Here is a 23,082-nt window from a genome sequence, read left to right as displayed (position 1 = left end):
CCTAGCCGCCTCCTACAGCCCTGCAGTGCTGGACCTGCCACCCCTACCTGGTGGTGTCTCCCCTCCTAACCAGCACAGGAACGCTCCAATGCATTACACCAACAGAACAGACCACCTTCTTTATCCACCAATATTTTACACTAAACATCACCATACAGAACAGAGAGACACTGCTCGGTTTAAGGAGGCTGTAGGTCTCTGCACCCTCACAAATCAATCATTCCTCTGTACCAATCCCACCCACAGTCACCTCTGAGAACCTCCAGGGAACTCTAGGGTTCCATGGGGCATAGTTGGACAAACACCAGCGTATGCCTCAAACTGGGCCCAGCCCAAGGCGGTGAGCAACAGCAGGACTGAACAGACTGGGCTCACAAACACCTTCTGGGCACCAAGAAGGGCCCCCGCCCCCTCGCCCTCCTACCTGGAAGCCGCGATCTCAGCCTTCTGCTTGGCGATGGTGGCAGCCCGCTCAGCGGCCTCAACGGCGCGGTCCACCTTCTCGCGGATCTTGCTGGCCCGCAGGGGGATGAGGTTCTTGCGCTTGCCGCTGACGAGGATGTTCTGCTTGTACTTGCCCTCCTCCTTGGTGCCGTCCGGGAAGGTCATGCAGCCGTAGCCGTGGCGCCGGTTGCTGGCCCACTCGCCCTCGTACTTGAGCCCGTCCGAGCGCTGGCTCACGCCGAAGCCGGAGCGTTTGTCGTTCTTCCACTCGCCCACGTAGGTCTCGGTGGTGGTGGCGTCGATGTCGTCCTCGATGACCGCCAGCTCGGCCTCGGCCTCGCCCAGGCTGATGGTGGAGTGGATGTCGCTGGCCGTGGAGCTGACGGTGCTCATGCCCGCCTCGCTGCGGAAGGAGCTCTGCTTGCTGCGCTGGCTGGCCAGGCTGCTCTTGGACTCCGACTTGCGCAGCTTCAGCCCGCTCAGCAGCGAGCGCCGAAACAGCCCCTTCTTCTTGCTCTTGAGGATCTCGGAGTCACTGTGGGCCACGAGCACGAAGCCCCCGCGGGACACGGCCGGGCTGCCGGCCACCGCCGGAGAGGCGTCGGGATGCAGCGCCGTGCCGTTGGTGTGCTCGCTGCGCAGGGAGTTGATGGACGTCCTCAGGGGCGAGCGGATGACCGCAGCCATGCCGTACGGGACGCTCTGCCGCACGCCATAGCCCTGGCGCATGCCACCGACCCACTGGCCCTGGTAGGTCCCTGGGGAGAAAAAGAGCAGGGTGAGTGCCTAGCGACAGAGAAGAGGGCACAGCCTGGCCACGGACAGGGTGGAAGCGGCCACAGTCCTGTCTGAGCTTCCTGTTGTTTTGTTTTTTTTTTTGAGACAGGTTCTCGCTGTGTTGCCCAGGCTGGAGTGCAGTGAGGCCATCACAGCTCACTACAGCCAGGAACCCCTGGGCTCAGGCGATCCTCCTGCCTCAGACTCCTGAGCAGCCGGGACTACAGGCACGCATCACCATGCTCTGCTAATTTTTAAATTATTTGTAGAGATGGGGTCTCATTATGTTGCCCAGGCTGGTTTCTAACTCTTGGGCTCAAGTGATCCTCCTGCCTCAGCCTCCCAAAGTGCTGGGATTACAGGCATGAGCCATACCACTCCTAGTGTGCTTTCTATCTTGATGAAACCTGGTGAGGTTTGTGTGGAGGCAGACAGGCCATGGTGCCTTACAACTTCTATCACGGTGCCTTACAACTTCTATCACTAGTGGTTGTTTCTGAACACAGCTCCACCCTGCCACCCTGCTTCTCATGGCTAGATCTTGTTCTCTCTTGGAAACCGGGGAGAGAGAAGGGAGGCATCAGAGTCTGTGGTGCAGAGTGAGGACCACAGAACCCAGAGTGAACACGGAGCCCCCCGCCATGGGGACAAGGAAACATGTCCTGGGTCAGGAGGCCAATGAGTGGCAGCTACAGGGACACAGGTGTGGGCTACACACTAAGCACTGAATGGGCTGCTCTGGGAGGCAGTGAGCTCCCCACTGCTGGAGGTATCCAAGAAGCGTGTGGAAGACCACACAGTGGACACACCACGGAAGAGATTCAAGGGCATAGGGAAGAGGCAGTGGCCCATGACCTTCAGACATAAAGTCAGCAGATGCGATATCCCCAAAAGAAGGGAGGGTGGGGACTGGAGCAGCTGCCTATGCACCTGGGTTCTCAGCAGCACTGTTCCCATGACTGGAAAGGTAAAGGCAACCCACAAGTCCATCACCCAGTAAATGGACAGACGCCATATGGTCTGTCCATACAATGGAACATCATTCAGCCTTGAAAAGGTAGAACATTCTCACACAGACTGCAACGTAGATGAATGCCAAAGACATTACACAGAGTGAACTGAGTCAGGCACAAAAGGCCACATACTGGATGATTCCACGTACACGGGGTCTTTCGAGTAGTCACGCTCAGAGGTGCAAAAAGTAGAGCGGAGGGTGCAGGGGCTGGGGCTGGGGCGGGGCGTGTGGGGTTAGTGTTGAATAGGGACAGAGTTTTGCAGTGGGATGAGGAGAAAGTCTTGGAGGTAAATAGCGATGACAGCTACCTAACACCACGAATGTAATTAATGCCACTGAATTGTATACTTTAAAATGGCTAACGCGGTACATTTTGTATTTCTCTTACCACAATAAAATAAAAAGGAAACCCGGTCAGCAGACCTGTGCCCATGTCTTGCTTTGTGCGCTGTGACTTCAGGCAAGTTTCTGGGCCCCGCTGGCCCTCAGTGTCCTCATCTATAGAGTGGAACCAAGACTCCTCATGCCACAGGTCACCGTGAGGACGACTGGGCCTCAGCACGGTGCCCAACGCGGCAAACCTCAGGCCTCAATTTGTCATTCGAGCTTCTCATTGCAGCCGGGCACTAACGGAGTGCCCCTGGAAAGGGCTTTTGCGGGGAGAACAGAGGGTCCATCCACCACTCTTCCAGCCACGGTAGCACAAGCTACAGACCAGAGGCCCGGGGGCCGAGACTTACTGATATGTAGGTTTTATTCATTCCCCGCTGTTTTCATAAAACATTGGAATTACCTGCCAACATCTCAAAACCAAGAGATTTTACATAAAAATTCAGCTCTCTCATGCCTCCTGAAAAATGAGAACCTGGCCACCCCTGACCTCTCTGTTAAGAGGACAAAACGGACAGGAGCTGGCAGCAGCGGCTCCCGTCCTGCCAGTCACTTTTTTTTTGAGACAGTCTCTCTCTCTGTCGCCCAGGCTGGAGTGCAGTGGCGCGATCTCAGCTCACTGCAAGCTCTGCCAGGTTCACACCTCCCAGGTTCACAACTCAGCCTCCTGAGTAACTGGGACTACAGGCGCCGCCACCATGCCCGGCTAACTTTTTGTATTTTTAGTAGAGACGGGGTTTCACCGTGTTAGCCAGGATGGTCTCAATTTCCTGACCTCGTGATCCACCCGCCTCAGCCTCCCAAAGTGCTGGGATTACAGGCATGAGCCACCGTGCCCAGCCCTACCGGTCACTTTTTAAACGGAGAGGCTGTAGCAGGTGGCAGGTACCGCCATCTCTTGGAGTGAAGCAGCCCCTCTACTCCCGGTTGCCCCCCACCTTCCCTACCCAGGCCCCCCCACACACGCGCCCCTCACCAGAGGGCGGGATTCAAACTAAGTGTGGAATTCAAAGTCCTGTAGCCCCAAGTGCCCTGTCCATCCCCAGGGTATCCCCACACCCTGCCACCTTCACTCACCACCCCCCAAAGGGTCCTGATCCTCTCAAACTTTTCTGTCCAAGGCTCTGTTCACACACTCTCCTCTCTCAAACTCCCACCCTCTAATCTAATCCCATGGGCTCCAAGCCAGCCCCACCCCTCCTCCACAGCACCTCCAACACCCCAGTCCCCAGGCCCACAGCCCCCATGGCATCCCGACTCAGGACAGCGGCTGGGGTCCTAGATGTTCCAGAATGTATCTTCCAGCTCAACCACATCACAAGCCCCCAGAGGGACTTGCGGTGCAGGCCCCTCATGCCCCACATGGCACACGGCCCAGCCAGGCAGAGGAGGGGCGTGCAAGGATCACCAATCAGGCTACAGCCCCAGACAGAGCCCCTGAGGCTGCCTCACTCCAAGAGATGGTGGCACCTGCCACACAATGCAGCTTCTTTGTTGAAAAGTGATCGGCAACACGGCCTCTGAGGGCAGCTTCTCCAGGAGCAGAGCCTGAGCTGGGGGTCCTGTGAACGTGACTTATTTGGGGCAGGAGAAGGCGGGTGCCAGGAGGAAGGACATGGCAGCAGGGGACCGGGCTGAGTGAGGTGGTCTCAGCGGGAGGTCAGCTTCAGCCTCATCCCACTTTCAGGCGAGGGGGTCAGACGTTTGTACTCCCACACTGGTCGGTCATTCTGTACCCCCAAAGCTGCTTGGGGAGGCAGCTAACCTGGAGGCAAGTCCATGCCATCAACATCAGAAGCGACCTCCGACTCCAGTGATGGGGCTCCTGCCCTCCCACCCGCCAGGCCGTGGCACCTTCTCCTGCAGGAGGCCGAGAGCCCTGCAAGCAGGGATGTGTGTGGACCTGACGCCAGGGACCCCATGAGGGATGTGTGTGGACCTGACCCCAGGGACCCCACGAGGGATGTGTGTGGACCTGACCCCAGGGACCCCACGGCACCGCTGCACACCTTTCCAGAGCGTCAGCCTCAGAGGTCCCAGCACTGGGGGCAGTTGTGGTGGGCACGGGGAGAAGGCAGAGGGGGCAGCTGACTCAGAACCACCCAGCACCCCAATGCGAACCACACTGGGGGGAAACCCTGTGGCTTGCTCCATACCCAAACGCCCTTCCAGGCTGGGGTTTGTGAGGGGGAAACTGGAACTAGGCTCAGTGGGTCTCAGGGGGTGGCCCTTTACCGAGGCCAGGCCCACCCACACAGTGGCTTTCCCATGGCCAGTCCAAGCTGGGCACAGGCTGCATCACAGGGACCTTCACCCCAAGATTGCACCCTCAGCGACTGCCCCTTCCATGTGAGGGCTGTGGACAGGGCTGTCAGATAAAACACAGGACACCTGGTAACATCTGAGTTTCAGATGAACAACATGTCGTTCTTTAGGGAACACACTGCATGGGACATACTTATATTTAAAAAGCATTTGTTGGCTGGGTGGGGTGGCTCATGCTTATAATCCCAGCACTTTGGGAGGCTAACACAAGCAGATCATCTGAGGTCAGGAGTTAGAGATCAGGCTGGCCAACATAGTGAAATGCTGTCTCTACTAAAAATACAAAGCTAGCTAGCCATGGTGATGGATGCCTATAATCCCAGGTACTCAGGAGGCTGAGGCAGGAAGATCACTTGAACCTGTGAGGTGGAGGTTGCAGTGAGCCGAGATCATGCCACTACACTCCAGCCTGGGCGACAGAGCAAGACTCAGTCTCTAAACAAATAAATAAATAAAAATAAAAAGCATTTGTTGATTACCTGACATGCACATGTAACTGGATGGCCTATTTTTTGTTTTGTTTTGTTTTTTTGAGATGGAGTCTCACTCTGTCTCCAGGCTGGAGTGCAGCAGTGCAATCTCAGCTCACTGCAACCTTTGCCTCCCGGGTTCAAGTGATTCTCCTGCCTCAGCCTCCTGAATAGCTGGGACGACAGGCATGCGCCACCAGGCCCAGCTAATTTTTTTGTGTGTTTTTAGTAAAGACAGGGTTTCACCACGTTGGCCAGGATGGTCTCGATCTCTGGACCTCGTGATCTGCCCTCCTCAACCTCCCAAAGTGCTTGTTAAATTGGGCCGCCCCTCAGCTGAAAGTCCAGGATGGTGGGCTGCCCCTACAAAGTGGAGGATCACCCTGGAAAGAGGAGAGGCTCACCCACTCCCCGACGTCCCTCCTCCATCAAGGGATGCTCCAGCTTATAGACACAGATGGGAACAAGAGCTGAAAAGTGAAGGCATCACGGATAAAGTGACGTGGTCCCCCCATACAGTGGAATGTTCCTCAGCCCTAAAAAGGAAGGAAAGCCAGGCACCTGCTGCTTCCTGGATGAGCCTTGAGGCCGTCATGCAGAGTGGAATAAGCCAGGCTCGAAGGGACAAATCCTGTGGGATTCCACTCTCATGGGGTCCCTGGAGTCATCATATTCACAGACATGGAAAGTAGAACGGAGGGTGCCGGGGCTGGGAGGGAGGATGACCAGTGAGCACTTAGTGGGACAGAGTTTCGGTTTGGGAAGATGAGAAAGTTCTAGAGATGAGGTGATAATGGCACCCACCTCTAGGTTTAAGTAACGCATGAGCTGACGGAGCTCTGGCCATGCCTCCTGGCACGGAGTAACGAGGGCCGCTGGGACCTTTCCTGCCCCGTGTTTGCAACTGCACGGTGCTGGGTTTTTGCCCCCCGTGGGAATATTTTATTGATATAAGAAAAGGGCTTTGGCTACACGAAAGCACATGGGCTTCATTCAGTTCTGTCGTGACTGCTTGCATAGCCTGACCTCACCACCCCACAGCAGAGGGCACCAAAGCGCCAGGGACAGGCAGCGAGGGACAGGGCTTCCCCCAGATGGAAGCTCTGCGGGCTGGGCCTCCACACTCACCGCAGTTGCTCCTCTCCCTCCCTCCCTCAAAGCAACATCCACTGTGATGGAGCTATTGAGCGCACGCGCCTGCACCATCAGCTCGGCCACCCCCAGCCCTTTGCATTTATGCTGGATTAAGTAAACAAAAAGTCTGGGCTCAGTTTCTTTTCTTTTTTTTTTTTTTTGAGACGGAGACTCGCTTTGTCGCCCAGGCTGGAGTGCAGTGGCTGGATCTCAGCTCACTGCAAGCTCCGCCTCCCGGGTTTACGCCATTCTCCTGCCTCAGCCTCCCGAGTAGCTGGGACTACAGGCGCCCGCCACCTCGCCAGGCTAGTTTTTGTATTTTTTAGTAGAGACGGGGTTTCACCGTGTTAGCCAGGATGGTCTTGATCTCCTGACCTCGTGATCCGCCCGTCTCGGCCTCCCAAAGTGCTGGGATTACAGGCTTCAGCCATCGCGCCCGGCCTGGGCTCAGTTTCTTGGTTGTGCCAGCGACACCCTAGTGCTTGGCGGCTACCTGCAGCTGAGGGCAACTGAGCTGGATGGCGCAGATGCAGGACACCCCCCACCCCACCCCAGGGCACATGGTGGAGGCCTCTCCCAAGGTCAAGATCCAAAGCAGTAGGGAGCAAATCCCAGGCAATTCCCAAAGCCTGTTCCATCGAACCCAACTGGTCACCTGCAGAACAGACGGCTTATGTGCAAAAAGACAGGACCCAGTGCCGGGGGGACAAAGCTGCCCCGCCAGCTACCCATCCCTATGGGCCGCCGAGAGGGTCTGTCTCGGTCAGCATGGCCCCCAGAGCTAGATAATGTTCTGTGGGCTCCAGTTGCCCTGGTCCTGGGGCCCCGGAAGACAGCCCAGAGGCAGGTGGGTTGACAGGGTGCCCTGCTTCCTTCCAGACCCTCTCAGGAGGGTGTGGCTGCAGGGGATGTCGGTGCTGCCTCCACACACAGGTACCCCAGTTCTGCTGCCGCCACCTCACCCACCGATGGCCCAAACACGGTGAGACGGAGTCAGAAGATGTGGGTGGACCCCAGGTGAGGACCAAACCCCCTAAACCTTGCTGGTGAAACACTGACTAGAACCACCACAGACTCACAGAGAGCAGATGAGATGAGGCCACCAGCAGGTGTCACTCGAGCCGCAGCTGTGTCCCCGCAGGGCTGTACCCCTCCCTTCCTGTTCTGCCAGGCTGGCGCCGCCTGAGAAGCTGCATTCCTAATGCTCAGGGGACCCGCCTGGAGATCCTCTGGGACGGTCACTCAGCACCTGGCCTGCGTGGTCAGCAGCATTGTCTGGGTCCGAAAGCCAGAGCCCAGGGCCAGCACAGCCCCTAGGCGGGCCTTGCGGGTAAGTGCGGCCAGCAGGCTCTTGCTGTTGCCTGTCTCTCGCCAGGGCCCGCACATCTCACACACTTGTTTAACATTTTCCTCCTCTGAAGCCCCACCCGTCAGCTGACATTCTTCCCAAAACATTAGTTTCGGAGCCCGGGCTCCCAGCTGGGGAGAGCACAGCCCCCACCCTCAGAGTGACTCAGAAGTGGCTCCTGTGGGCTTCCCATGGCCTCCCCGTTCCCAGATCCGACACCCCTCTGGCCGGCCCATATCGACCAGCACCCATCTTCCACTTGAGCCGCTTTGGCTGGGTTTCTGTCCCCTGTACCCACTCTCTGCCCAAGATGCCCCGGAACAGACCCCTGTCCTTGGGGTCTTCGCCTGTTGTGCCCCATCCGGGACCCTCGCAGCAACCAGGCCCCGGGCACAGGTCCAATGTGACGGTGAGAGCCCTACACTGGCCCACAGAGGGCATTCACAAAGCTCCAGGGCTTTTTCCACGGATGGCCCCCATGCCCCGCGCCTGTCCCTCCTGCGTCTCTGCACCTGCTTTGTCCCCAGCTGCAGGGAGCCCCATCCGTTGCATGGCTGTTTCACAAGCACATCAATTACAAGCTAATCCTATGCCGCAAGGTATTCAGGTCACTCCTCCGTTTTCATAGCTAATCTTTACATGATGTTAAACTTTATCCTTTGGATAAATTCCTAGAATGAAATTGCTTGGTCAAAAGAAGGTTTTGGGGTTATAGTTTTTAAGAAATTACCCTCAGAAAAGACTCTAAGAGAGAATGTCCCCTACATTGTTACTACCAACACTAGATAGTTTTTTATTTTTCGAGATGGAGTCTCATTCTGTCACCCAGGCTGGAGTGCAGAGGTGTGATCTTGGCTCCGTGCAACCTCCGCCTCCCAGGTACAAGCGATTCTCCAGTCTCAGCCTCCCGAGTAGCTGGGACTACAGGTTCCCGCCACCACACCCAGCTAATCTTTGTATTTTTAGTAAAGACAGGGTTTCAACATGTTGGCCAGGATGGTCTCAAACTGCCCTCAGGTGATCCACCTGCCTCGGCCTCCCAAAGTGCTGGGATTACAGGTGTGAGCCACCGCGCCCGGCCCATCAGTTTTTTTGTTTTTGTTTTTGTTTTTGTTTTGGTTAATCTTAGTGGAACTCTGAATAGTTATGTCTGCTGGAATTTGCTATGGGCTTAATTGCATTTCTCCAAAATGCATATGCTGAAGTCCCACCCACCCATCCCCCCACCCTCTGCCACCTTAGAATGTCACCTTCTTTGGAGATAGATAAGGTCTTTAAACAGGTGGCTGAGGTAAAGATGAAGGCACTGGGGGCCCTAATCCAATAGGCCTGGTGTCTTTCTAAGAAGGGACTCAGAGGTAGACAGAGGGACAAGCCCATGAAGACAAAGAAGAACCAACTCTCCCGGCACCTTGACCTTGACCTTCCAGCCTTAGAACTGCAAGGAAATAAACTGTGGTTTCAGCCACGCTGTCTGTGGCATTTTGTGATGGCAGCCCAAGAACACAGAATTCTTAGTCTCTAGCGAGGTGATTAACTATATAAATAATGAAACAAAAGTTAGGACAGGAGAGGTGTAGTGGCTCACACCTGTAATTCCAGCACTTTGGGAGGCTGAGGCAGAAAGACTGCTTGAGCCCCAGAGTTCCAGACCAGCCTGGGCAACACAGCAAGACCCCGTCTCTACCAAATTTTTTTTTCTTTTTTTTTTTTTTTTTGAGACGGAGTCTCGCTCTGTCACCCAGGCTGGAGTGCAGTGGCCGCATCTCAGTTCACTGCATGCTCCGCCTCCTGGGTTTAAGCCATTCTCCTGCCTCAGCCACCCAAGTAGCTGGGACTACAGGTGCCGCCACCTCGCCCGGCTAGTTTTTTGTACTTTTTAGTAGAGACGGGGTTTCACCTTGTTAGCCAGGATGGTCTCGATCTCCTGACCTCGTGATCCACCCGTCTCGGCCTCCCAAAGTGCTGGGATTACAGGCTTGAGCCACCGTGCCCGACCTTTTTTTCTTTTTGTTTTTTTTTTCTGAGACAAAGTCTCACTCTGTTGCCCAGGCTGGAGTGCAGTGGCATGATCTCAGCTCACTGCAACCTCCACCTCCCAGGTTCTAGCAATTCTGCCACTTCAGCCTCCCGAGTAGCTGGGATTACAAGTGCACACCTCCATGCCTAGCTAATTTTTGTGTTTTTAATAGAGATGAAGTTTCAGTATGTTGGCTAGGCTGGTGTTGAACTCCTGACCTCAAGTGATCCACCCGCCTCGGTCTCCCAAAGTGCTGGGATTACAGGTGTGAGTCACTGCACCCAGCCACAGTTTTGTTTAAATTAGTGTGTGTAGTGGTGCACACCTGTAGTCCAGTTGCTTCAGCCCAGGAAGGGCTGGAGCCAAGGAGGTTGAGGCTGCAGTGATCATGCCACTGCACTCCAGCCTGGATGACAGAGCAAGACTCCATCCAAAGTTAGGACAAACCAAGAAAAAGGATAAAAAGCCAGATTGCTAGGCCGGGCGTGGTGGCTCACGCCTGTAATCCCAGCACTTTGGGAGGCCGAGGTGGGCGGATCACAAGGTCAGGAGATCGAGACCATGGTGAAACCCCGTCTCTACTAAAAATAGAAAAAATTAGCCGGGCGCAGGGGCGGGCGCCTGTAGTCCCAGCTACTCGGGAGGCTGAGGCAGGAGAATGGCGTGAACCCGGGAGGCGGAGCTTGCAGTGAGCCGAGATTGCGCCACTGCACTCCAGCCTGGGCGACAGAGCGAGACTCCGTCTCAAAAAAAAAAAAAAAAAAAAAAAAAGCCAGATTGCTGAAAAATATAAATAATGAATGAAAGGTAGAGAGTTTTTTCTCCTTCTGCAGAACCCAGGAAGAAAAGTTTCTAGGCAAACAGAATCAGACAAGCCTACCCCAGGGGCACCAGGCAGAGGAGGGTCGGAGGAGGGTCGGGGGAGGCACAGGAGTGCTAGGGAAGTGCTCTTTTTTTCGCCAATGCTTCAGCAGGCACTGAGAAAGTGCTCATTCTGAACTGAGAGACCCTGCCTGCTTCCCCACCCAAACAGGAGAATTACTTCATCCAGGAGAGAGATGGAGAATTCCTCTGAAAAAACAGACTGCAGCCAGAAGCGAAGGCTGCCACACAGTTTCCACTCAGCTTTTTGGTACCTCACTTTCATACATGAACAGTCAACCATCCTCAGACATAAGGAGAAGCCTTGGCAGGGAAGAAAAAGACCAAAACATACAAATAAGTGGGAAAAAAAGGGGGGGAATCAAAAAAATGCAGCAGGTGGGAGAAGACATCAAGGGACCAGGGTTTAAATCCTCAGGGATAAAATACAAAATGAGAATAAAATGCTATTAAAAAGGAAAGACTAGGGAAAAAAGCTCCTGGAAATTAAAAGTATAATAGCTAAAAGAAATATTTTGGTAAATGAGCTGGAAGATAAAAATCAAGAAAATCTTTCAGAAACTAGAACAAGAAAAGAGGTGGGCAAAACAGTAAGAAAATTAAAGGATTCATCCAGAACACCCAAACTCTAAATATCAGGAGTTCTAGAAAGCAGGAAAGGAAAATAAGCAAAGATTTAAACAAGAAAGTCTCCTGGAATGGAGGGGTGTGAGCGTCCAGACTGGAGGGCTCACAGATACCACACAATGAGGGGAGAGACACCCAACCAAGACACAGTGGCATGAAATTCAGAACTCAAACAACAAAGACCCTAAATGCTTCCAGAGAAAACCAAAAACAGATCACAAATGAAGGACCGAGAATCAGAACAGCATGGGCTTTTCAAGGGCAACACTGAACCTAGAAGTCAGTGGGAAACTGCACCTCCACTGCCCCAAATCAAGAGCAAAAATGATTTTCAACCTAGCATACTATGCATACCAATTTATCAAATAATCAAGCCACAGAAACTCTATCTTCCTTGCATCCTTTCTTAGGAAGCTACTCCAGGATGTGTTCCACTCAAATGAGGGAGGAAACCATGAAAGAAGACATGAGGAGGCCGGGCGCGGTTGCTCAGAGGAGGTGAGACACAGGAGAGGTGAAGGAAATATCCAGGAAGACAGGGGAAGAATTGGGAAGAAGGCAATCAATCGATAAACAAACGTATTTGTACGTTTGTGTGTATTACTGAGAGAATCTGGCAGGTTTGCTCAAGTGCAAGCTGCATTTGAGAGGTGTTTCACTGAGCAGCTGGAAGCTGAAAAAAGAATTAACTGGTGATTTAAAGAAAACTGCAACTGAAAAAAAAGCGAGACAATTACTAACTCAAGCTATGCATGAGAAGTGTACAGAACCAGACTCCATTGCCTGGCTCAGCAGTAAGCAATACTCACATAGTCATAATGAAAAACACTGAGTTATGGATTTAACAAAAAAAAAGCAACATAGCAATATTGAGATAGCGGGGAGAGGATGGGGGTCTAAGAGATTGAAAATCTCCATCTAGGCCGGGCGTGGTGGCTCAAGCCTGTAATCCCAGCACTTTGGGAGGCTGAGACGGGCGGATCACGAGGTCAGGAGATCGAGACCATCCTGGCTAACACGGTGAAACCCCGTCTCTACTAAAAAATACAAAAAACTAGCTGGGCGAGGTGGCGGGCACCTGTAGTCCCAGCTACTCGGGAGGCTGAGGCCGGAGAATGGCGTGAACCCGGGAGGCGGAGCTTGCAGTGAGCTGAGATCCCGCCACTGCACTCCAGCCTGGGCTACAGAGCGAGACTCCGTCTCAAAAAAAAAAAAAAAAGAAAAAAAAAAAAAGAAAATCTCCATCTACTACAGTAGGAAGTCAACAGATAATGGCTAAAAGTGAGCATGAGCTCAGGAAGCGGCAATCACACACACTTGGAAACATGGTGGTCTCTGAAAACAAACGATTTTTGCTCCAACCTCTAATTTGTTTTTAGCACCAAATGACACCTTAAACTATGGGCACATAGTATCTCAATAAGGATTAAAAATATTAGAGGAGGGGAAGGAAAGATGCATTTATGAGAAGATTCTCACAATAGTGATAGTAACCTCATTTTTCCAGCCACAGAAACTAAAGCTCAGAGGGGACTCATGTTGTCGAGGTGGGTGAAGACCTGAGCCCAGCCCCGATGCACAGTCCTGCTCCCCATAGAGGACTGGCTGGCAGATGCCCTGTCCTTGCGTATTTGGAAGTATGCTGGGGAATGCCAGGAAGGGGCAGGTCCAGGATCTCCTCAGAAGGACAAGGGGAGAGGAGTCAGCAAGGGTGGTGTCAGAAGGTCTGCAGATGAGGGCGAGGAAGATGATTGTGACAGGGTGCACATGCCAGAGGCCAAAAGCACCATGTGCAGACACCATCTCCCTAGGGTGGGAGGTGCCAGGAACAGCAGCTGACCCCAGAGGTGGGCAGCAAATAGGACCCAGGTGTGTCTTCACCCCGAGGAGAGTAGCAAATAGGACCCGGGTGTGTCTTCACCCCGAGGAGAGTAGCAAATAGGACCCAGGTGCGTCTTCACCCCAACCAGGTGAGAAGGGATTTGGAAGGCCAGTGCCTCCAGTGTGGGGGCTAAAGGTTCACTAATCTGTGCTGTGGGGACGAGAGTCAACTGAGTGGAGCAGCCACACCCCAAGCGGCTTCCAGAGTGGACTCTGGGCAACGTTTTTACCTTGCTGCTTCTACTCTCCACATTGGTTCATCGCACTAGGTCTTTTTTTTTTTTTTTAACTTTTCCTTTTTAAAAAATACTTTAGAGCAGTTTTAGCTTTAGAGAAAAATGAGTGGAAAGTACCGAGAGTTCCCATCTACTGTATCCCCTCGCCCCCCACTTCCCCTGATATTAGCATCTTGTACATCTGTCACAATTGATGGGCCAAGACGGATACGTTATTAACCAGAGCCATGGTTTTCATCAGGGTCCACGCCTTCCATGGGTGTGCACAAAGGCATCCAGACATATACCCGCCATTAGAGTATCTCAGAGGAGTTTCACTGCCCTACAAATCCCCAGGGGTCCACCTGTCCGTCCCTTCCCGCCCCCAACCCTGGGCAACCACTGATCTTGCCACTTTCTCCAGAGTTCTGCCTCTTCCAGAATGCCATCTAGTTGGAACCCCATGGGATGTGGCCCCTTCACACGGGCTTCTCCCGCCTCCCGCTGAGCAACATACATCGAAGGCTGCTTCGCATCCTCACGGCTGTTTGCTTATCCACTTCCCTATTCAATGGCAACTTTGTTGCTTCCGACTTTGGGCAATTACAAATAAAGGGAATGTCTTTTTCACATCCAAATTTAAAAAAAAAAAAAAAACCCACAAAGATGGGATGGCCAAATCTCAGAATAAAGAGCATTCTTTTAAATCAAATGTACGTTATCTTTACCGAAACTCCTGCGTCAGCTGCTTTTTTGTTTTGTAGCGGGGACAGAAAAACCTTCCTGAGCCACCCCAGCAGTAGCCCAGCAGTCAGGAACCCCAGCTGCCGTGTCTGAAGGACACGGTCTGCTGGCATTTGCTGAACACTTGTGAAATACCAAGACAGCAGCAGGCATGGTGTCACTTCCCCATGGCACACAGAGGCTCAGAGAGGTGAGGTCACTTGCCCAAGGCCACACAGCAACAAGAGGTGGAGACCTGAGCCCTCCCCACAGGGTTAGCCCTGGAGCCTGGAAGGAGGCTTGGAGACTCTGGACCCAGCCCTTCTGTTTCCCCCTCATCCCTGACATGGAGGAAGCCCCATACCCAGTAACCCTGGCTGATTTGTGGACCCAGGGCAAGGCTTAGAAGTGGGGCTCATCTATAGACCCTACCGGACACCCTGTCCACTGGGAGCACAGTGACCCCCAATATTCCCACCAGCCCTGAGCATCCTCCCAGCCACACCTGCTGGGGACCGACTCTGCTTTCTCTTACCCCGATCTCACCCGGGAAGGCTAGGGTCTCCCACCTACCATGAAGGCTGATGCCGCCAAAGCCACTCACCATGCATCCGGGCCATGCTAGGGGTTTCCAAAGGCCACTGAATCGATTCTCGCACAGCCCCGCGACGGAGACATTAGCATGTTATTGTGCCCATTTTACAGATGCCAACACCGAGTGATGAGGTTAAGCCACTTGCCCAGGTGCTAACATCGGGGAAGCATCTGAGCCAGGACCCCTAACAGGCACGTCTGCTTCCAAAACCCACACTCTGTATGAATATTCTTTACTGTCACCGGGCAACAGAGCAGGCGAGGCCAACACCCACGAAAGGCCAACTCCGGCTCTGATCACGACCCGGCCCCACCCAGCCCCTCCCTCACTCAAGAGGGCAGACACCAGTGAGGGGGGGCTCACTCGGAAGTGCGGCAGCTGGGGAGGGCACCGCCCAAGGTGGCAGCCCTGTGCCCAGCATGGGGGCTCTGGTCACTGAGGGCCAGCCTGTCCTGGGCCATGGAAGGGTCCTGCTGCTTCTTCTGACCCGCCCACGCCAGTGCCGTCCTCTCCCGGGTGAGCAGATTAGATGCACAGGCTCAGGAGACCTGGGCGTCCTGCTGGCTTCTGAATTTTAGCCTCGTGCACGCCTGATGGGGCCTGGGAGAGCAGGAACTGCCCCCCCCTTGCCCCCAACCCGGGCTTTCTCCCTCCTCCCTGGGGTGTGAACCCAGGGAAGGAAGGGACAGGATGCAGCACAGAAGGGCGCCCCTCCCAGTCCTGCCCCACCCTGACCCATGCTCCCCTCACTGCCCGCTGCAGAGCTCTGATGTTGGGAACGCTCACCCAGGGGGCGGTGGGGTCCACGGGCTGGCCTGGCAGATAGCAGGGTTAGTGGAAACCCCTGCGAGGCGCAGGGTGGAATGCAGGGTGCCTGACTGGTGCTGTTACCTGTGCAGAGATGGCGCCATGGGGCAGGACTGGCCCCTCTCCAAGGAGAAGATCCCCCAACACACACACACACCACCCGCCGGCATGGGCGGAAGTCAGGCAAATCTGAGCTCGGCTCCTGGCTGTTAGCTTCCTAGCCACGTGACCTCAGAAACTAGTCCTTGACTTCTCTGAGCCTCACTTTCCCCATCTGCAAGATGGGGATAAAAATCAATCCCTCCAAGCTACAAAGGAGCACAGCAAAGGGATGAGAGCCTGGGAGCTGCAGCCAGATGCCTGGCACCAACAGTGGTCACAGTCCCCTCACTGTCCCTGCCTATAAAACGGGGACCACAATCTCCACCTCCAAGGGCACTGGAACGGGTCTGCATTTACACAGCACGTTAGACACACTGAGCACGAGGCCCGCACCGTGTGTCTGGTACATAAAATCCACGGGTGGTCTCGGTGGTCTAACCCGTGAGCGCGTAGAGGCCTACAGAAGGTTCTGGAGACTGCTGCTGTTATCATGACAGTGGCACCACCTGGGAACTCTGAAATGCAGGCTCTGCAGCGGATTTTCAGCTCACTCCAACAGCTGCATCCAGGAACTGGGGCTGGGGCCCTACAACGTGGGTTTAACAACCTCCAGGAGCCGCGACGATCCTCAAGCTGAGCCATGGCTCTAGCGCAGAGGCTTGAACTGGAATCACCTGGAGAACTTTGGCAACTAATGACAGGCCTCACCGTCCCGCCCAGAGATGCTGATTCGGCGGGGCTGGGGGAGGCCCAGGCTCAAGGCTTTTAAGAGCTTCCCAGGTGATTCTTATTTCAGAACCAACCACGTTTTTAAATTGTCTTTTAAAAAATACATTTTTAAAAATAAATAGAGATGGGCCCTCACTATGTTGTCCAGGCTGGTTTTGAACTCCTGGCCTCCAGACATCCTTCCACCTTACCCTCCCCAAAGTGCTGGGATTACAGCCATGAGCCACCATGCCCTCCTCTATTTACATGATCTTTTAGGATCAGCAGTCTTGTGGCTGAAGAGCTGTGCCTGAGTGAAGCTCATGTCTTCTCTCGAGAATCCCTTGGCCCCAGCCGGCACCTGCTCCCGCCACTTTCCCTCGGAACATCTGCATTTCCAACCATCCCAACCTTCCCAAGGGTCAGGGTTCTGGACATGCACAACCCCATAGGCTGGGTGGCTCTGTGTGGCGGCCTCAGGCTGAGGACGGCGTGGGAGGGAGGCCGCCCACTCGGGGCGTGGCCTGGAGCAACAGACTTAGGCAGGCCCATGGGTATGGGGAGCTATGAGCCGGCACCTTGGGGAAAACCCGGGCACAGAGGCCCCCACACCACTAGGAGCCTGTCTCTGGGCCCCAGGTGAAACCTCACAGGCCTCAGTCTCCTGGGCACTGGGCTCAACGGCCGTGGTGGTGCTGGGAGGAGAACCCAGTCCTCTTGGAGGACTCGGGGTCAGAGACAGAGGCAGGCTGGTGGGAGTTGTGTGCTCAGGCTCTGTGCAAAGCCACCAGGGTACAAATCCCAGCTCCATGGTGATAACCATGCAGCCTGGGGCTAGTTAAGCAACCTCAGTCTGCACATGTGCAAAATGAAATATTATAGGATAAAAGATTCTTACCCCACAGGGCTGCCTTGAAGACCAGTTACTAAGCACAAAACAACAGGAGTGGCCTCACAGACATTAGACCCCAGCCCCGCTGTTGCTCTTGGCACCCCCAAGGAGGCACCTCCCCCACCAAACACCTGTTGTAGGGTAAACGTCCCAGATAGCAGTAACTTTCGCATAATCCAAGAACAACCTGAGCTAAGGAATCCGGGAGTGGCCAACCTGGAGAGTCCCTCCTTGGCTATGAGGAACCTCTGAGCCCCCAGCCTGTCCCGTGGAACACGCGCTGTGCAGGGGCTTGAGGCCCTGAGTTTTGGGTTGAATGACGGTTGCCAGGTGGAGGTTGTTAGGGGAGGGTATGGGGTGAACATGCCATGTGAACTTCATGTGAACTGCAAGCCGCTGCAGTTCTCCCATCGCCGCACTCCCCTCCCCACCCGTGGCCTGCAATAAACCCCGGGTCTCCTTTGCTAGCCCTGGGTCACTTCTTCAGCCCTTGAACCCTGTGTTGTACCCACTGGTGTTGACAGGGGTTTGGCACAACATTTGTTACAGCCTCATGAAGGTCCCCCAGGAATCCCCATTAGATCCTCATGTCCCCCTCCGGGTCTGTGCTCTGAGACAATGGGCAGCAGGTGGGACCGGTCCTCCTCCTCCTCCTCCTCCTCGCCACTTCCTTCTCAGGACCTCGGCTGCAGCGTGCATGCTGGCCCTGCTTCTCCTGCTCAGGGGGCCCCTCTGTGAAAATGGCCAGTGACCCTGCAGCACCGAGGGCAGGGTTCAGACCTCTCACGTGCGTGCCCAGCGGCTGACGATGGGGCTGGGTCCAGGCAGCCTGCGAGCTACTGGGGGCTGGTGTGGAGGAGAAGGATAGCAACCGGCCAAGACCCCTGAGGAGGGAACACTGAGGGTTCGAGAATGGCCCACCTGCCCAGCACCGACTGTATGCTCCAACAGTCACAGCTGTCACTGTCACCCCACTTCCTCCAAACACAGACCTCAACATGCCCAGTGGTCAGTCCCCAGGTGGAGCCCTGGAAAAGACTTCCCAGCTTCCAGAAGTCTCTTTTTAAAAGAAGCCATGGGCCAGGTGTGCTGGCTCATAGAGGGACTCCGTCTCAAAAATTTTTTTAAAATAAGACCAGGCGAGGCAGCTCATGCCTGAAATCCCAGCACTTTGGGAGGCTGAGGCAGGTGGATCACTTGAGGTCAGGAGTTTGAGACAAGCCTGGCCAACATGGTGATACCCTGTCTTTACTAAAAATACAAAATTAGCCAGGCATTGTGGCGCATGCCTGTAATCCCAGTTACTTCTGAAGCTGAGGCAGGAGAATCCCTTGAACCTGACAGGCAGAGGTTGCAGTGAGCCGAGATCGTGCTACTGCACTCCAGCCTGGGCAACAAAAGTGAAACTCCGTCTCAAAAAATAAAATGAAATAAATAAAAATTAAAAGAAGCTGTAGGGTATGTGTTTAACAGCTCTTCTCAGAGAGTTGGACCCAGAGCTACCCAGCAACTCAGCCAGGTCACCCCCGAATCTCCACCCAGGAGGAAACGAAATCACGCAAACGTTCTCAGCAGCACGACTCAGGACATCCCACAGGTGGAAACAGCCCAAACGTGACCCGGGGCTAGCAAACAGCCCACACCTCTGCCAGGTTTGAGCTGCTTCCACCTGTGGGCTGTCCAGAGTGATGACAGATTCACACAAAACGCGGTGCCCCCCATTGGAATATCACTCAGCGATACGAAGGAGTGGACTCATGCAGCCCCTACATGGGTGAATCCTGAAAACAACGCTGGGAACAGAAGCCACACACAAAAGGCCACTCAGCGTATGACTCCATGCATGCGAAACGTCAGGAGCAGGCAAACCCACAGAGACAGGAAATGAGTCGGGCCACCACAGGCGGGGAGCCGCGGGAATGGGGAATCGATCGCTAGCTAGAGGGTTTCTCCTTGAGACGATGAACATGTTCTAAAATTGATTATGGTGAGAGTGACACAACTCTGAATATTCTAGAAACCACTGGACTGTACACTTTATTTATTTATTTTTTTTGAGACGGAGTCTTGCTCTGTCGCCCAGGCTGGAGTGCAGTGGCGCGATCTCGGCTCACTGCAAGCTCCGCCTCCCGGGTTCACGCCATTCTCCTGGCTCAGCCTCCCGAGTAGCTGGGACTACAGGCGCCCGCCACCTCGCCCGGCTAGTTTTTTGTATTTTTTTAGTAGAGACGGGGTTTCACTGTGTTAGCCAGGATGGTCTCGATCTCCTGACCTCGTGATCCGCCCGTCTTGGCCTCCCAAAGTGCTGGGATTACAGGCTTGAGCCACCGCACCCGGCCGACTGTACACTTTAAATGGGTGAATTGTACGGTGTGTGAAATAGATGTCAGGAAAGCTGTATTTTTTAAAAGTCAGGCTTTTTGGAGCCCTTTTTCTGCAATCAGAGAACAAAGGGGACCGTCCATTTGGGGAGCAATAGCTACAACCTGGCCTCTGGAGGCTGCCCCAGCCTCAGCCCTGGGGAGGGCCGCACAGTTGCCCTGTCCCCTCCCAGCTTGCAGGGACACACCTGGACTTCTGGGCAATGCCAAGGCCATGTTTGACAGCAACACCCCCATTCCCGTTATGGGGGCTCCACGGGGGGCTCTCACAGGAGGAGGATTTCCCAGAAAGCTTGCTCTGAGGCCTCGGGGGACCCCACAGCTGGACATGTGGTCCCCAGGGAGGACCCCACAGTTTCCAAGCTGTGCCCCTAAACCTCCACAGACACCCCAAAATCTGCCCAGAGGGTCCCTGCAGCCCATGCGACGTGGGGGAGTGTTCGGGCCAGGACTAGCGCAGGACTCAGAGACGGGGCCTCAGACTAACGCACCACTTTCGCTCCGAAAGGGGGTGAGGTGAGGGGGCCGGAACCTGGGATCTGCAGCTCCCAGGGCATTCTTTCACAGAGGGAATTAGAGGTTGTTTTGTCATGGAATGAAATCGTGTCCTTATTTTCACTAAGCTTTACTTGAAATTTGGCGTTTCCTTAAACTAGAAGATGCCTCAGCCCACAGGGGTACTGGCCACATCGGTGACTCTGTCACTCATGGAAACGGCATGTCCCCGCACAGCAGGATCTGACACCCTAGGACAGGTTACCCCAAGGCCTGCTCTGGCTGCGGAGCCCACCACGAGCCTCATGCCCACCCTGCCGCACGTCAGAGCAGCCAGCCAGGGAGGAATGAGCCAAGGACAGCAGTGTCCACCCTCGCCTGCCCCTGCAGCCCTCCATGGACACTGGCTCCGAGTGTCAGCCAGGCCTTGGGGGAGGGATGCCCAAGGCAAGGAAGGTGCTGAGGATCTGCAGTGTGCAGGACCACACAGCTCCCAGGAGGCCAGGATGAGAGCCCGGCCCACACTGGAACCCAGGCTGGCCGGGGAGTGTCTGGGGTGGGCAGAGTGGACCCCTCCATCAAGGCCCCCACTGCTGCCTCAGAATCTGTGGGGCTGGCCTGGGAGGGGCCTGGACACTCCTGTGGCTCCCCTGCCCACAGCCGACCTCCACCAGGTCCCCCTCTGGCCTTACACCCCTGCGGGACCCAGGTAGTAGCGGCCATTGCAGAGAACGCAAGTCCTCCAGTGACCCTGGGACCCCAGGGCCCTCTCACACCCCCAGTGCCTTGCCAGCACTGGAAGGGTGACCAGAGGATGAGTTGGGTACAGGGCACTGGCTACACCATCTCCCCAGCCCCAGCCCTTCCTCCTGGTCTACTCCAGGTTTGGAGCGGGACCAGGCCTCTTGGGGGGGGTCTGATTTATCAGAAGGAGACCCTGACCATCTCTGGGGCTCCCCCAGACCCCATGCACTCTCAGCTCCTCCTGCAGGTCCCAGCCCTCAGTTCCTCATGGAACTTCTTCTGAGCCTGCCTCTGGCAGACCCCCACCCCAGCCACAGCCTCACAGAAGGGAGAGCTCTCCTCCCACCCCAGCCACAGCCTCGCAGAAGGGAGAGCTCTCCTCCCACCCCAGCCACAGCCTCGCAGAAGGGAGATCTCCTTCCCGGTCCTGTCACAGCTGCTGCTTGCCTCTGCAGCCAAGGGCCACAGCACCTGGTGGTCACTGAGAACCGGGAGCACAGCTGAAGACATCCCCCGGCCCTGCCGAGGGTCAGCAGCACCCGTTCTCACTCCGGCCACTCTCTACCCTCGCTCAGAGGCTTTGGTGCCCCCTGGGAAGCTGACCTCAGACCCAAGCCCAGGAGGAGAGAAGGAAATGGCTGGGCTTTCTGGAAACTTCCCCTGAGCCATCACCCAAGGCTCAGGGGAGGACTCGGAAGGCAGGTGGCTCTGGGGCAGACAGTGGCAGAGAGGTAGCTGATGGCATGTGGCTGGCTCTGAGGTGTCCCCTGCACCCCAAAGGGGCCCCCCTATACCTGGAGCTCCCACCAGGCTGCGTCGTTCCTCTGTTGGATATAAACCATCTCCCAAAACACCACATGTGGACAAGGTCACTCTGAGATCACAGTGGAGTGAGACAAAAACAGGTCACTGTGCCACCCACAATCACCAATCATCCCCTCTCTCAGCTAAGATGAGAGACGGCTGCTTCTTGACCAATCTCCGCATTATTTTGGTGCAGGTCTCCCATGTCCACGGGCGATAGTGACCGAGGTACCCACAAGAGAATCGATCCCTTTCTAACAGCACCTGGTCTAGTGAGCCCCACATCCCTAGACTCTCCCCTCCCCACCACCCACCCAAACCCCAAACCCTCTCGCCCCGTGGTTCCTGGGGGAGCGTCTGCCCTCATTGCAGGGAGGAACAAACCCGGCCCTTCAACCAGAGCCTTCTAGGGGCTTGGTTGGCTGCATCCACTGTCTGAGACAGTCCTGGGTGTTTGCACAGCAAGTGCCCCCGCAGGCGGCTGTGGGTGGGTGTGTTTCTCTCAGAGGAGAATCGAGAGGGGACGCCCTGGGGCCTGGGGTCAGTCAACACTCCTGAGAGCAAGAAGGCACTGGTGGGATCCAGAAGCTCCCAGGCCCAGCCCTGCGGCCTTGGATTCACAGAGCTCAGAACCAGGCACAGACCACCCTGGAGCCCCTTGCGTGGCTGGGGATCCCAGGTCTGGGCTGTTCCCGCCCCGAACTCCCCTCCTCCTGTAGGATTTTGCAGTGGCCACCTCCTCCTGCCAGCAGCCCCTCCCGACACAGAGCAGACGGGGGCACTGGCCCTGGCACTCTGGACCAAGTCGGGTCCAGCTGCCAGAGTGAGAAGTTCGTTGTTGACCCCCGTGCTCCAGGGAACCAGTTTCTTTTTCTTTTTGAGACAGTCTCGCTCTGTTGCCCAGGCTGGAGTGCAGTGGTGTGATCTCAGCTCACTGCAACCTCCGCTTCCCAGGCTCAAGCAATTCTCCTGCCTCAGCTTCCTGAGTAGCTGGGACTGCAGGTGCGTGCCACCATGCCTGGCTAATTTTTGTATTTTTTGTTAGAGATGGGGTTTCACCATGTTGGCCAGGCTGGTCTAGAACTCCTGACCTCAAGTGATCAGGCCTCAGCCTCCCAAAGTGCTGGGATTGCAGGCGTGAGCCACTGCACCCAGTTCAGGGACCCAGTTTCTATCAAATGCTCCTAACAGTCCTACGAGACCTCTTCACAGGGCCGGAAACTGAGGCAGGTGGGCAGAGAGGCCCAGTGCCACCCCAACAGCCGGACAGTGCGGTCTCGGGAAGTTTGCCGCATCTCTGGCC

General features: G+C 55.2%; 1 protein-coding gene across 1 annotated transcript in view; it reads right to left on the bottom strand.

The window, feature by feature from the left end:
• The window catches only part of JPH3 (junctophilin 3), a 108,278-nt gene that overhangs the window by 65,629 nt on the left and 19,567 nt on the right, over window positions 1–23,082 (bottom strand). The window contains exon 2 of the mRNA XM_005592738.5: window positions 425–1,202. Within this exon, the coding sequence (XP_005592795.3) occupies window positions 425–1,202 (778 nt within the window). The remainder of the gene's footprint in view (window positions 1–424; window positions 1,203–23,082) is intronic.

The sequence above is a fragment of the Macaca fascicularis genome, chromosome 20, assembly GCF_037993035.2.
Source record: "Macaca fascicularis isolate 582-1 chromosome 20, T2T-MFA8v1.1".
Taxonomy (NCBI): domain Eukaryota; kingdom Metazoa; phylum Chordata; class Mammalia; order Primates; family Cercopithecidae; genus Macaca; species Macaca fascicularis.
Note: the sequence above shows the minus strand (reverse complement) of the source record. Positions and strands in the feature narration are given on the sequence as shown.